The sequence below is a fragment of the Galeopterus variegatus genome, unplaced genomic scaffold, assembly GCF_000696425.1.
Source record: "Galeopterus variegatus unplaced genomic scaffold, G_variegatus-3.0.2 Scaffold1605, whole genome shotgun sequence".
Taxonomy (NCBI): domain Eukaryota; kingdom Metazoa; phylum Chordata; class Mammalia; order Dermoptera; family Cynocephalidae; genus Galeopterus; species Galeopterus variegatus.
The window spans coordinates 148,201-162,590 of record NW_007727716.1 but is presented as its reverse complement, the minus strand read 5'-3'; the positions used below and the strand labels follow the sequence as shown (position 1 = coordinate 162,590).

The 14,390-nt window shown below is 37.7% G+C and overlaps 1 protein-coding gene across 1 annotated transcript in view; it reads left to right on the top strand.

Annotated features, from left to right (window-relative positions):
* Positions 1 to 14,390, top strand: part of CHM (choroideremia (Rab escort protein 1)) — a 170,357-nt gene that overhangs the window by 121,629 nt on the left and 34,338 nt on the right. Inside the window, exons 10-12 of the mRNA XM_008577928.1 lie at positions 7,583 to 7,687; positions 8,090 to 8,153; positions 13,815 to 13,911. Coding sequence (XP_008576150.1) covers positions 7,583 to 7,687; positions 8,090 to 8,153; positions 13,815 to 13,911 — 266 coding nt within the window. The remainder of the gene's footprint in view (positions 1 to 7,582; positions 7,688 to 8,089; positions 8,154 to 13,814; positions 13,912 to 14,390) is intronic.

Here is a 14,390-nt window from a genome sequence, read left to right as displayed (position 1 = left end):
TTTTTTTTTTTTTTTTGAGCAGTAAGGGGATCGCAACCCTTAGCAGGGCATTGTCTGCACCATGCTCAGCCAGTGAGCGCACCGGCCATCCCTATGTAGGATCCGAACCTGCGGCCTTGGCACTACCAGCGCCGCACTCTCCCGAGTGAACCACGGGGCCAGCCCACACCTTGTTTTTTTTTAAGAAAGATTTTGGATTCTGTGATTTTTCTTACTGAAAATTTATTCTAAGCCTTAACTATTTGTTTCTGTAATTATAGGACAGTTTTTATAATTTGACAGTTGACCAGCATTTGTATCATTCCTGATATTTACAGTATTCTCAAAATACTGGATTGCTTAAGTGATCTTTAAAAGTTTTATTTGAGACAAGCAATACATGAAAATTGTGAATTTATACTTCCAATAATAATTATCAAATTTATATTAACTTCTGCCTCTTTTAAAAAAATCTATCAAGTCAAATAGCCTCTATAAATATTTAAAGCTAGCATTAATTGAAGTTGGCTCAAGGTAATGTATCTTTCTCAAACACTGCTTTGTCATTCAAAATCAAATAATTGAGAAAGATACTAGTAATAGGGGATATTTTGTCAGGACTTGAATATAAAGTGAGAATTAATTTTTTGAGGGAAAAACCTTTACCTCATAGTGAAGCATACATTTCTAGCATATACTTCTTTTTAAGGAGTCCAGGTTTACTTAGACAACTGTATATTCTAAGTATACTTAGAATATTAAGTAAAGAATCTGCAAAAATTTGCATTTGCCCCCTTATGGTTTTAGTTTGCCTTTCTTTCCTATTTTTCTATGTGGAACACTTGACATCTACTCTCAACTTTTGTGTAGTTAAAAGCTACTCATACTTCAGCTCAATGTTCTAAGTTTATTTCCTGATCCCACAAACTGTATTAAAACCCTCTGCCAGCCCCCGACTCCCAAGTCAGGTAGCCTTGTATGATTATTTGATAAACTCTCTGTAAGAAAAGGCAGGATCTCACTATTATATCTCTAGAACCAGTACAGGTTCCTAGTACCCATTATACTCAATAACTTAGAGTTAAATGAATGAATGAAGATTAAAGACTGATTATAGCCTTTTTTGTGTGCTTTCCTTTTTACCTTCCATTTAGGAAAGCTGATAGAAGCATAAGTGATCATAGCATTGAGTTTAATGTTTTGATTGCACATCAAAGTACTGTACAAACTTTGAGAGAAGAAACAGAGCATTGAGGAAGCACATGAAATAATGGTATATCGAATAAGTAACCAAATGCGTGCCTGTTTTCAGCTAGATCTTATTTTTCATTTGTGTTTAATTTGGTTTTACTGGCAATACCCATTGCCAGTGCTTTCTTCACAATATTCTTCATTGGCTCTGCTTTCTTAATTTGAGAGGATATAGGTATGTATTAGTGCTTTTTTCCTATACCTTTCTCAATAAATTCTAATACTGTTACCTTCTGTTGACTGTTTTGGAAACACTGCATGCTCTTGTTGAACACCTTTCTTTTCCTTTCCAGCTATGCTGACCATGTAAAATTCCTGTAAATCAGATTTGGCCATTTAGCATTACAGTTTTTGACATGTGGGTAGGATAGGGATGACCTTGGATCAGATACATCTGAAACCAGTAGTCCTAATCTAATTACTTCAGCTAGTATTGCATGTGTACTTCAGCTGTCTCACTCACTACATTTCCTGCTGTAACGATTTCTTGGAGATATCTTTTTCTTATGTCAGCAAAAACTATGCCTTTCCCAGATACGTGGAAGTTAGTAATGAATAGTATGCTAGACCAAGCATGAGGTGACTCTTAATACCAGTTGTCACTGCTGAAGCTCTGATTTTAGCATGTCCCATTTGCAAAACAGTAGTGATCATATTCTGGATATTTAACCCCTGCCAACCCCCATGCTAATTGCTATGGGGATAGAAAGGTGAAAAAATATAGACCTTGCCTTGTATACAAAGAGATTTCAGTAAAGATTGAATGGTCTAAAGTCAGATAGACTGGATTTTGATCCTGACTTTGTGACGTACTAGCTGTGTGAAGTTGAACAAGTTGTTTAACCTCTCTGTGCCTCAGATTCTTTACCTAGAAAGTGGCCAATTGGCGGTACCTACCTCATAGGGTTATTATGAGTATTAACAGATAGTTTGCAGAACCATTTCTTACACATAGCAAGAGTTCAATACATGTTAACTAGTAGCAATTATTAATGTACTTAGAGACCTTTGGAATCTAGTGGAGGGAGACCTATGCTATGCTAAGGAGTTTGGACTGTAATGGGTGGTAGTTTTAAACAAAATGAGATTTGCTGCTTTTAATTTAGTAATTCTGGCAGTGATTTAGAAGAAGCACTATGCCAGAAAGATTCTTTACCTCCTAAATCAGAGATTCTGTGTCTTTTTTTGTCCTGTCTCTATTCACACGCATAGAATACTCCTGTCATCCATTCACCCATTCATCCATCCATGCAACAAGTATTAGTTTTTTTCTGTGTGCCGGGAACTGGGAACACAGCAGAGAAGACAATCAGGGTCTTTGTTCTCATGGAGCTTACAGTCTAGTGGGGAACATTAAAAAACAAATAAGTTAGAGATAATTGCACATTAAGATCTATTCAGTATGCAGATCTGGCTCTCTCCCTCCCTATTTAAAAAGCCCCAGTGGCTTTATATTACCTCAGTATAAAGTCTAAGACCTTTTCATATGACATGTGAGACTCCACTATCTAGCTTCTGCCTGCCTCTCTAGGCTCATCTCTCTTCCCTCCTAGCTTCCCATTTTATTGTCAGCAAATACTGAACTCCTCATGGGTCTCTGTACCTGCTCTTCTTTTAACTTGCCTCCCTACGCCTGCAAATGCTTCCCTTCATCTTGAGCTGTTCTTCTCCTTATTTGCTTGCTTAACTGTATTTGATCCTTTAAAAGCAGTGAATGTATCACTTCCTCCAAAGAGCATTTCCTGGTACTCCACCATTCCACCCTAAGCTGAGTTAGTATATATTCCACCCTTATTACTCTACAATGCCCTGTCCTTATCTCTTATCACTGGAGTTTGCCATTGTCTTAAAATTGCCTGTTTCTGAATCTTCATTATTTTGGGAGCTCCTTTAGAGCAAGACATTTTTATTCTTACCTCTTAGGACAGTGCTTGACACATGGTTGTTATGCCATACATTTTTGTTGAACAAATGAGCTAACAGCTTGCTAGCAGTCCATTGTTTTATTTAACGTAATGAGTCTAAGGCAGTGTCAGTGGAGATGAGAGAAGAGTCTAATTTCAAGAAATATTTACAGGTGGAATCAAAATTTGGTAGCAGATTGGATGTGGGAAGAGAGATCTGAGGTAGGGAAGCTCTAACTGCTGGTTATTCCATTACTTGATATAGGGATTGCAAGGCGGGGAAGCAAGTGAGGAGCCATGAATCTCAGCTTGGGGCATGCTACTTTTAAAAAGGCCTTGGTTAATAATGCTGCATTGTTTGTTTGAAATTTGATAAGAACAGATTTTGAGTGTCCTTACACCCCCCCACACACACCATAACTATGGGTGTGATGAATGTGTTAATTAATTTGACTGTGGTAGTCATTGCACAGTGTGTATGTATATGAAATCATCACGTATACCTTGAATATATACAATTTTTTTGTTAACTAATTTTTTTTTAAAGGGGGCTTAGAGTCTGTCCAAAAAATAAATAGATAATAGTTAAAAATATGGATATAGAGCTTGGGAGAGGTCAGATCAGAAAACCATAGATTTGAAATTATTTACCTGTTAATTCTACTTGAAGCTATTGGAGTGTATTTCACCCAAGAAAAATAAGTGGGAAGCATTTTGAGATGGCATAGTGAGCAGAGAGAATTATTTTATTTCAGTGAATGGGAATTTTCTAATTTCTATAATTACTGTGTTTTCCTTTTAACTATTTCACATGTGATTTCTGCTTTCTTTTCCATACAACTAGTTGGATATTAATTCTGAAGATCATAGAGATTGGATACCTTTTTTAATGTGCCCCCCCCCCCCCCCTTCTGGGCCAAATTCCAGATAGTAGTTTTCATCTTGTTAATTGTTTTCTTCCTTATTGTCATTTTGCTATTTATGCCCTTGTATTATTGAACCAAGAACTTAATAACTGTTGTGATTTGTTGATTTAGAAAGCTTAGCTGTAGAAACATTCTGTCTGGGGCCGGCCCGGTGGCACACTGCTACAGTGCGCCGCTTGGGAGCGCAGCGGCGCTCCCGCCGAGGGTTTGGATCCCACATACAGACCGGCCACTCACTGGCTGAGCGAGGTGCGGGTGCAACGCCGAGGGTTGCGATCCCGTTGCCGGTCCCGGTCCGGTCCGGTACGGGCGTGACACTGAGTGTTGTGATCCTTTGCCGGTCACGAAAAAAGACAAAAAGGAAAAAAAAAAAAAAAAGAAACGTTCTGTCTGGCTTTGGTGATTCTTATGATCAGCTTGGTCATTGTGTCCCCGTAGTTGGGAATCCTGTCATGTTCCTCCTCAATTTACTATTTATGAGATTCAGTAAGGCCCTCAACTAAATCCTAAATGCTGTTAATCTTTAATGGCTTCCTCGGGTTTTGGGGAGAAGGGGTAGGAGGGTATTTTAATGTTTTTTGGCAGCATTGTTTCATTTTTCTGTTTTCCATTACTTGAATGTCATTTAATTTTTTATATTAACCTTTATAATACAAAGACTAAGTCCCAAATCAATATCCTTTTCTTCATTATTTCCCCAGTTAGATTGAATATATGACAGTGAGTCAAGTATCTGAGGGGAAAATACATATTATCACTTGTTTAAACATGTTTTGGTTTGAACAGCTTTGCTTAGGCCTAGAGCTGTAGGACTTCAAAGTGAGACCATCAGGTGAGTCATATTGTCATCGTCTACCAGGCTGAGACTGGACGTATGTGATTGTCACCTCATTTTCTGCAGAAATAAATATTTTCTCTGTACCAGTAGCTCTTGACTTTTCTGCACCTAGCACAACATAAAGATACAACAGTAGCAGTGGCACATTTGACAGTGATTCTTTCCTGGGATTTGGGAGCTTATCAGAATCTCCAGGGGTACTTATAATTTAAAGAAGTCCCCCAGGTGTGATTCTGATTTGCTTCCTTCTCCTCCGCCTCCTTTGAGAATCACTATTTCATCAGTGGCGTCAGCATGAATAGGCACATTTATTAGTATCTTGTCCTCATATAGTCGAGCTCCCTAATACTTCCCTTTGGAGTGATCCCTAATAGTTTTTTCTAATTCCATAACTTCTGAAACCCATGTCTACTTGCCACTAAAGTTGTAACTACCATCAAAGCAGCCCTATTAGTATTTGGAAGCCTACAAAGCAAGGAGAGCTCCAAAAGCTTGAGGGCCAGGTTTAATGATGCAATTTATTTAAATAGGAACCCTTTGCAAAGACTTATACTTGAGGCCGGGATTTGTACTAACCACTTCACCCCATTCCCCCAGTTTTATTCCAGCATTTTATGATGAGAATGTTCAAACCTACACCAAAGTTGAATGAATTTCAGAGTGAACACTTGTATATCCACCACCTAGGTTCTACAGTTAACATTTTAATATACTTAATCACATGTCTACTCAAATATTCATCCCATTATCCATCTATTAATTCGTCTTTTTTATGCATTTCACAGTAAATTTCGCATAGTAAAAATCCCCCAAATACTTCAGCATGTCTATCATTAACTAGAGTTTAGTATTTATTATTTTTCTTTTGATATAAAATTTACATATACTGAAGTATCCAAATCTTACGTGCTCATTAGCTGAGTTTTAACAAATAATAAAACCATAACCTAAACCCCTGTCAAGATATAGAGCATATAACACCCTCTTTTTTCTGTCCAAATTATTTCCTCTTGACTTTCTATATTCTGTGAATTAAAGGTAAGAAAAAGGCTTGTCAGTGCTTGCAGGACAAATAGGGATCAATGTTTAATGACAGATCAGCAGATTTCTCTTTTTCATTGCCTAAAGTCCTTTGTGTTTCAAATCTTATATGAATATTTTAGAACAGGAGATTGAGTGAATAACTTTTCAGTTTTTAAATAATTATTTCGGAAAATATCTAGGTATAAATACCTGTTATCTATTTAGTTAAGTGTTTTATGAAGCAAGAGCTCTAGTTTAATGAAATGTGAGAAGGCGTGGATAGAAACAGAAGTGGGGAAGAGAACGGAAGTGGAGATGAGATGGGAAAAATCACAGAAATATTAATGTAATATGAATGTTATATTAAAATGTGGTTATTGGTTAAAATATATATTATGTACATATAATATCACTATACATCATAATTTATACTGATAACAGTGGTATGCCATTTATTTAAAAAAATAGCATATTATAATCTGCCTTTAGGAAATAAAAATTAAATTCCTCTAACTATTGGTCTTGGTTGTTAGTCATTTTATTTTTAATGCCTTTATGCCTGGTGAATATCACTTACTTGGTTTATTTTTAGGGTTATTGAGCATATTTTAATTTATACCAGTATATTTTAAATAGGGTGCTTGCATTTTATGAGTAGCAACATATAAGTGTATTTCTAATAAAATAATTCTGGTCTCAAAGGAGAAGCTGTGACAAAAGTAAACTGATACTTCCATAATAAAAAGATATAGCAAACATATAGTCATTTGCATATAGTTCCTGAAATATTGCATACTGGCTTTGTCAGTGCTGGTAAGTCCATTTCAAGGATGTCGCCCTTAGTCCATTAGTTTGGATAATGAGCCCTATAAAGTACATTTATAACTTGTGGCACTGCAAGGAGATGGATTCTAATTTTCATCCTTTTATCTAGACACATTGAAAGAAGGTCAATGGAGGGTTCTATATGATTCATTGTCCCAACACATATCAGATGACAGAGACCTGATAATGTCCGTGCATAAGTGTTTTCCTTATTTGGAAACAGCACTTGAAAGAAATCTTTCTAAGTTCATCCTTTGAAGTAAAGTGGAAACAGATATTAAAAGAAGCTCTATCCCTTTTTTTTCCTGTTTAAAACATTATCAAACACATGACCAGATAGCTATTCTTGAACAAAAGAGAAAGCAACACTTAACAGAAAAATAAAAAGCCTTTAGTGGCTTTTACAGGCTGTGAATTATATAACAAGATGTTTAATCAACTTTTCTCTCCTTTTTTTAGAGCTGTTAAAGAAGAAAATGAAAGAGAGCCTGTTTTCTAGACAAAGGAAAAGCTTCTATGTTTCTAAACATTAGGAAAGCTTATGATTATACTATAATACTTGTTTTGAATTTACTCTTACTTATTAATGGCATTTAAAATCTTTAAGTTGTATTCTATGTTCATTTTGTAGTTTAAAAGACTTCAAAATAGCAACAAGAATATGTTCTGTAATTTAGTGTCAGTTTTGTGTCAGAAAATGTGGAATTGTAGGCAATTTTTAATCTTATCTTCACAAAAAATTGGTTTTAGAATCAAAATTGATAGATGATTGTTTATTTTCTCAATTATTTAATCATTAATGTGAATTTTTTTTGCTATGCTTATCTTCCTTATAGATGTAAAGCAATCATAGATCAGTTTGGTCAGAGAATAATCTCTAAACATTTTCTTGTGGAGGACAGTTACTTTTCTGAGAACACTTGCTCACATGTGCAGTACAGGTAAGGTACCCCCTTCACCCACTAGCTAAGGAAAAGTGAAACAGGAAAATTTAGCTGTGTGTTTATACTGAAATTTCTGTATGATTCTGTTCTTCAAGTAACATGCAAATGTATACCAAACCAAAGATATATTCAGTATTCATTATAATATTTGTAGGGTCTGGTTTTTGGGGAGCCTAGCATAGTTTCAAGTCCTTTGCTTCAGCTGGGGTTTGTCTGTAGGTCACACATCCTTCTTTCATGAGCCAAGAAAAGATTAAAGCAGAACTTGACTTGGTTCTGGGAGGCGACACTTTTATCCTGACTTAAATCTTTGAAACAGGCCTTCTGGTGGTTATATAACTACAAATGAAACGTGTCCATGGAATCTGAATCACTGCTTTACTGTTTTGTGCCTTACAGGCAGATCTCCAGGGCAGTCCTGATTACAGACAGATCTGTACTAAAAACAGATTCAGATCAGCAGGTAAATTCAGTCAGATATTTTTATATAGAAGTTATATATGTTAAGGTGTACAACGTGATGTTTTGATACGCATGGTGAACTGATTACTATAACGAAGCTAATTAACATATTTATATCTTCACAGTTACCTTTTTTTGTGGTGAGAACTCGTAAGATCTACTCTCTTAGAAATTTTAAGTATACAGTACAGTATTATGAACTCTAGTCCCCATGCTGCACATCAGATCTCTAGAACTTATTCATCTTTCATAACTAAAAGTTTACACATATTGATTAGTATATACCAATTTCCTCTTCCCCCAGCTCCTGGCAACCACCATTCTACTCTCTGCTTCTATGAATTTGACTTTTTTGGATTCCACCTATAAGTGAGTTCATCCAAAATTCAAAATGCTCCAGAATTCAAAACTTTATGAGCACTGATGTGATACTCAAAGGAAATTCTCAGTGAAGCATTTGCATTTCAGATTTTCAGATTAGGGATGCTCAACTGGTTAATCTGCAAATATTTCAAAATCAGAGACACTTCTTGTCCCAAGCATTTCGGATTAGGGATACTCAACCAGTATATTCCTTTCTGTGACACTGGCTTGTTTCACTTAGCATAATATCTTCCAGGTTTGTCTGTGTTGTCACAAATGGCACAATTTCCTTCTTTTTTAAGGCTGGACAATATTCTTGCATGTGTGTGTACTGTATTTTCTTCATTCATTCATCAACAGACACTTAGATTGTTTCCATATTTTGGCTGCAACTAGTACTGCTGCAGTGAACATCCTAACAGGTTGTGAGGCAATAACTCAGGGAGTCCTGTACTTTTTAACAACATTGTTGCCAATTTAATTTACGTGGTAATATGTATGAGTCAATATTGGTGAAATAAAGTGTATTAAGCCATATGTACTAGTACTTTCAATGCATTTTTAAAAATATGTAATAGAAATAATGGCCTTGGTTTCTTAAGGATTTTCATCGAGCGGAACAAATAATTGTGTCTTATATAACGGATTTATTCTAGGAAAATTGGACTAAATCCTAGTTTTTGACAACTATTCTTATGAAACTAAAAATATATTGTTATGGGAAGAAAAAGAGAATCTCCAGAGAATACATTTAAAAGTCTTGGAGAATAAGGCTTTATGGTAGCCTACCCTACAGCAGTGGTGATAAGCCCACCATTAGGCCTGGTATAAGTGAATTTCAATTCATTCCCAGTTATGATATGTCCTCACCACCACTGTTCATTTCATTACCCTCTTCCTCCTCCTCACCCCCAATTCCATAAGGATGTCTTTATGCCTCTGATTTTCCTCAGTCTGATCACTTAAATTCCAGAGGCATATACCTCTTCTGACCATATTTTACAGTGAGTGATAAAATCAGCTTACTCAGTAGGTGTGACTGTCTGATCTGTATGCTACTGTTAAAAGTAGGCTCCTAAAACTTAAGTTGGAAGGCTTCTATTATATAAAACAAGTATGTAAGAGGATAAAGTCAATTAATGACCCCCATTTTTTTTTGCTAATAAATGAACATTATATACAAAAACCCCACCAAACACATTTGTTATACACGTAAGCATAAATACTTTCATTTAATCATTCAGCAAACAAAGAGTGCCTTTTACCTGCCTGCCAGTGTGCTGGGTTCTGAGGAGATAGTGGTAACCATGATAGCATCTCTGCCCTCAAATAGCTTGAAGTCTGGAGGATATAGATGTAGACAAATAAATAGCAACTACAGTTCAGTGCAACAAGTGTGGGCATGGGTGTACTATAAGGAACAGTACAGCAACTATTGTGTCACTTATCACACTGTCCTGTAATTGCTGGTTGACGTCTGTATCTCCCAGTAAACCATAACCTTTGTGAGTGCATTAAAGAGCAACAAGGAGGCAGGAAAGTGAAAAGAGCAAATAGGAGACAACTCTTTGAAGAATCTAAGCTGTGAAGAGTAAGAGAGGTCCCTGAAGAGGGATGTGGAGGTGAAGAAAGCTTTTCTTTTCTTTCCAATTTTACAGTATATTTCATCTGACGGGATGGATCCAGTAGAGAGAGAGGTTAAAAAAACTAAGGAGAGAAGGAAAATGATGGAGCAAGGTCCAGGAAAGAGCTGGGGAGGATGAGGTTCAAAGAACAGGCAAAAGCATTGCCCTTAGATGGGATGTGAGACATGTTGAAATAAGAGGGTGAATTCAGGGTCATTTGTAGATTTGGAAGTTCCCATTTGATGGGTTCTATTTATTCTTTAAATTAAAGGGTGAGGTCATCTCCTGAGAATGGGGGTGAGTGAGTGGGGATAGATCAAAGCTCAAGGACAGGTGTGAATTAATCACCGTGGGGAGTTGGAGAGTGACCTATCTTGTGGTTGGATTGCTGGGCAGTATTAATGGCCCAGTTGAGTCTGAAGGTCATGCCACTGTAAAGTGGCATTAATCTGCTCCTGTCCTTTCAGCTGTTTCATTTTCTTAGCCCCCACCCAGCCTGTTAAGAGACCCATAGTTACTTGTCCCCTCTGTTTCTTCCCCATTTATCATCTCTCTTCTGCTCTCTTCCTCTTCCCTGCCCTAGACCCTGTGGTGGATCTTCTGAACTGTCCTTTCTCCAACACCTTCTATTTCCGTGTCACCTTGTCTTTCCACTGCACCCAGAGAGGAAAATCCCATCCATGGGTCAGGCTATGATCTGTTCCTGGGTCACTGATGGTTAAGAAAACTGCACACCAGACAGACTGGCCCTGCCACAGAGTCTGAGGCCCTGCACCAGCCTCATTCAGCTGCACCCTCAGCACCCACCACCAGTAAGCTCTTTCAGTGGCCTCGGACAGCTCCCTCTCCCTTTCTCCTCAGTGCTTAGTCCAAGTCTTCACTATTTTACCCACTCTTCTCATCCCCTGCCCCTTTTGCCCCCTCAACTCCACGTCACTGAGAAAAGTGAGGTCACCCATCATCCACAGTGGCCCTTGACTTCCTGCCCCATCACCTACGATGTATGCATACCAGCCCCAGGATGAACGAGGGGACTCCCCACCTTGTCCAAAGCCAACCTCTTTCACAAGTGGCCTTCACACATCCCCTACCCTTCATTGCCTGTGCTCCCTCCTGCATCTTCAACCTCTCCCTACTACTGGCACCTTCCTTTCAACCTATATATATGTACTAGCATTTTCTACTCCAAACGTAAAAATTCAAACAAACAAACAAAAAACAACAAAAGGACAAACCCACTGCCTTGACTCTGCCGCCATCTCTAGCTAGAATCCAGTCTCTCCCCTCCTCTTACCAACATTTTCAAGACAGTATCTATACTTGCTGCCTCTAGCTCCTTACCTCCCTCCCATTCATTTCTAAACCACACCAACCTGGCTTCTTCCTCACATTTCTGCTACAATTTATCTTGCTGAGTTCATTAATCACTTAATAGTCAAGGCCAGGGGGACATTTTTTGGTTCTCGTCTACTAAGACTTTTCTGGTGCATTTGGCAATGTTGTTTTTCCCTTCCTCTTGAAACTCTGTATTCTGGCTTCCGTGGCACTGCTCTCATGGTTCCCCACATGACCAACTATTCCCTCTCTGCTTCTTTTATGGGCTCTTCTTCCTCTACTTTGTCCTTAAATATCAGGGCTCCTCAGGGTTCTTGCCTCAGTCCACAGTACGTCTTGCTCTGTGCACACTTGTTAAATGATTCAGTCTGCTCTCATGGTTTCATGTCCATAAAAATCTTGGTGACAGCCACTTCTCTATCTCCCAGGAGTGTCTGGCCTACATGCCAAACTTCCTGCTAGACATCTTTCAAATGGAGCATACTCACCATCTTCCCTCCCCAAACTGCTCCTCATCCAGCACTCCCTACCTCTGTGAAGAGCGCTGATATCCTTCTGGGAACAACTTCTGCCTCCCCTCTGACATCTCAGCAGCTTTCAGGTCCTGTCAGTGTACTTCCTGAAAGTTGCTTTGCTCTGCCTTTCCTTCCAGTCCTTATTCTCACTATTCCAGTTACGGGACTCATCACCTCTCCCTTTTAACTGGCCGCCCTGCCTCTCATCTTATCTCCTTCACAGCGTCCTCCACACAGCCATCAGGGTGATCACTCTAAAGTGGAAATCTGGCCTGCCTTGCTTTGTTTCCTATAGAGAGTTTCCTCCTCCTACTTTCTTTTTATTTTTTGAGTTTTGAAGCATAGATCAAATGATGAGACTTAAAGAGAGGAAAGAATAGGTGTGAGTCCAGGTAAATTTTTTGAAAGTGGTATTAGAGGGTTGAGGATATTCTTTTTTGATGGCTTTTATAATCTCTGAGGTTTGAGAGGTTACCTTCTCAGAGTTCAGGTGAGGGAGATACTGTGGTACAACATTACTTTTGTCTCTGTTAAAAACCAAAAAAACACAACAGTGATGGTTGTAGGAACCCAAAGAAGTTCTTACATATTGCCTTAGGCCTTAAGATACTTTTCCAATTATGGTCATGTTTTTAGTCATAATCATTTAATTATTACAATACAATCAATGTCTTAGTGCCTTTTCTCTGTGTAATGTGAAGGGAGTTAAAAGGAACATGGAGAACTGAGTTTTTGAGGCATCTTGAGCCCCCAAATGCTCATACTAGTAAGATAATCATGGTTATCAAAATAATTTCAATTTTTAGAGTTTGTCGTAGGCATTTGCTGTGTAGGCTGTCAATGTGGCATTCCCAGTCAAAATCTAGCATAGCATTTACAGGGAGAAGTAAGAATGGGGCTTTCCCTTTTGTCAAGTATTTCCTGTGTGAGGGGATGTAATCGTCAGGTTGAAGATGAGATTGAGGATTAATATTGGAACTTTAGGCTTTACAGAGAAATATTGACCTGATGGTTATTTAAAATCTTTTAAATATAAAGCCATGTAGCATATCAGTAGTGCCTAGGACAGTGTGCTGTATTTAATAATAATTTTATACTTCACTTTTGATTTTAAATTTCTACTTTTATTAATCGAGTCCTGAAATTAATTTGAAATCATTCATTTTGAAACATTTTGGTATATATTTGCTTTGACTGCTTGTTTCAATATCTTCAGGATTGGTTAACATCTTTAATTTTTAGTGCTTTCTAACTGCTATTTTTACATTCTTTTTTGTCCTTTTTGAGACCGGCCACACTGCGCTCAGCCAGTGAGCGCACTGGTCATACCTATATAGGATCCAAACCCGCGGCGGGAGCGCTGCTGCACTCCCAGCGCTGCACTCTCCCGAGTGCGCCACGGGCTCGGCCCACTAACTGCTATTTTTAGCATTATGAATAATCAAAATTGATTTAATGTGGTCTGATTTCAAACACCAGAGTGCATATATTTCAGAAGTAATAAGTCATAATTTCATTCTTTGAAAATAGTGAATAATAAATATTAAAGATATTTGAAATATTTATTGTCTATGAGAGTTATTTTTATATGAACACAATATATATGATACAAATAATGCACAATTTGGGTATCAAGACACATATATGCATGTTATATGTTTCAAATTCTGTTCCAAAATTAAACCCTTACAAGCCAAATGTTTTCAATCATCAGGGGATGTTTGAAAAAAGATAATCAGTTTGGGAGTTAACAGTACTATAATGATAAAAGAATGAAAATGAGATGTAACAGCTATGCCTGATATTTTGTTTCTGCTTTTTTAGATTTCCATTTTGACAGTACCAGCAGAGGAACCAGGATCTTTTGCTGTTCGGGTGATTGAGTTATGTTCTTCAACAATGACATGCATGAAAGGCACCTGTAAGCACAGTCGAGTCTGGTTATTTGTCTTTTGTGTTTGTTCAGGGAGTAAAGGGGGCAGTTATTACAGTTGTCAAGATTGTGTTTATAGAGGTTACACTTTTTTTTTTTCTCATTCACAGTATTTGTTCATACAGTATATGGTCATACAGAAAATCATTTCATACCTTTTCCTTGCTTCTAACATTTCTGTGGCTAAATCTTCACAGGCATGATTTTTTAATTCTCCAATGGAGGAATTTCTGTGACTTTCCAATGTGTTCTGTAATTTGTCTTTAGCTTATTGGAAGCCTACTTTCACAAAATTTCTTTTCTTTTTTTTTTTTTTCTGATTGGTTATGAATATTCATGAGATACAAAGCTGATTGTCACCCCTTGTGCCCAAGATGTGAAGGCCAGATCCATACTGGCAGCATGCTCATTACCACAAATTGCGATTGTACCCCGTGTCCCCCACCCAATTATCCCCCAACTTCCCT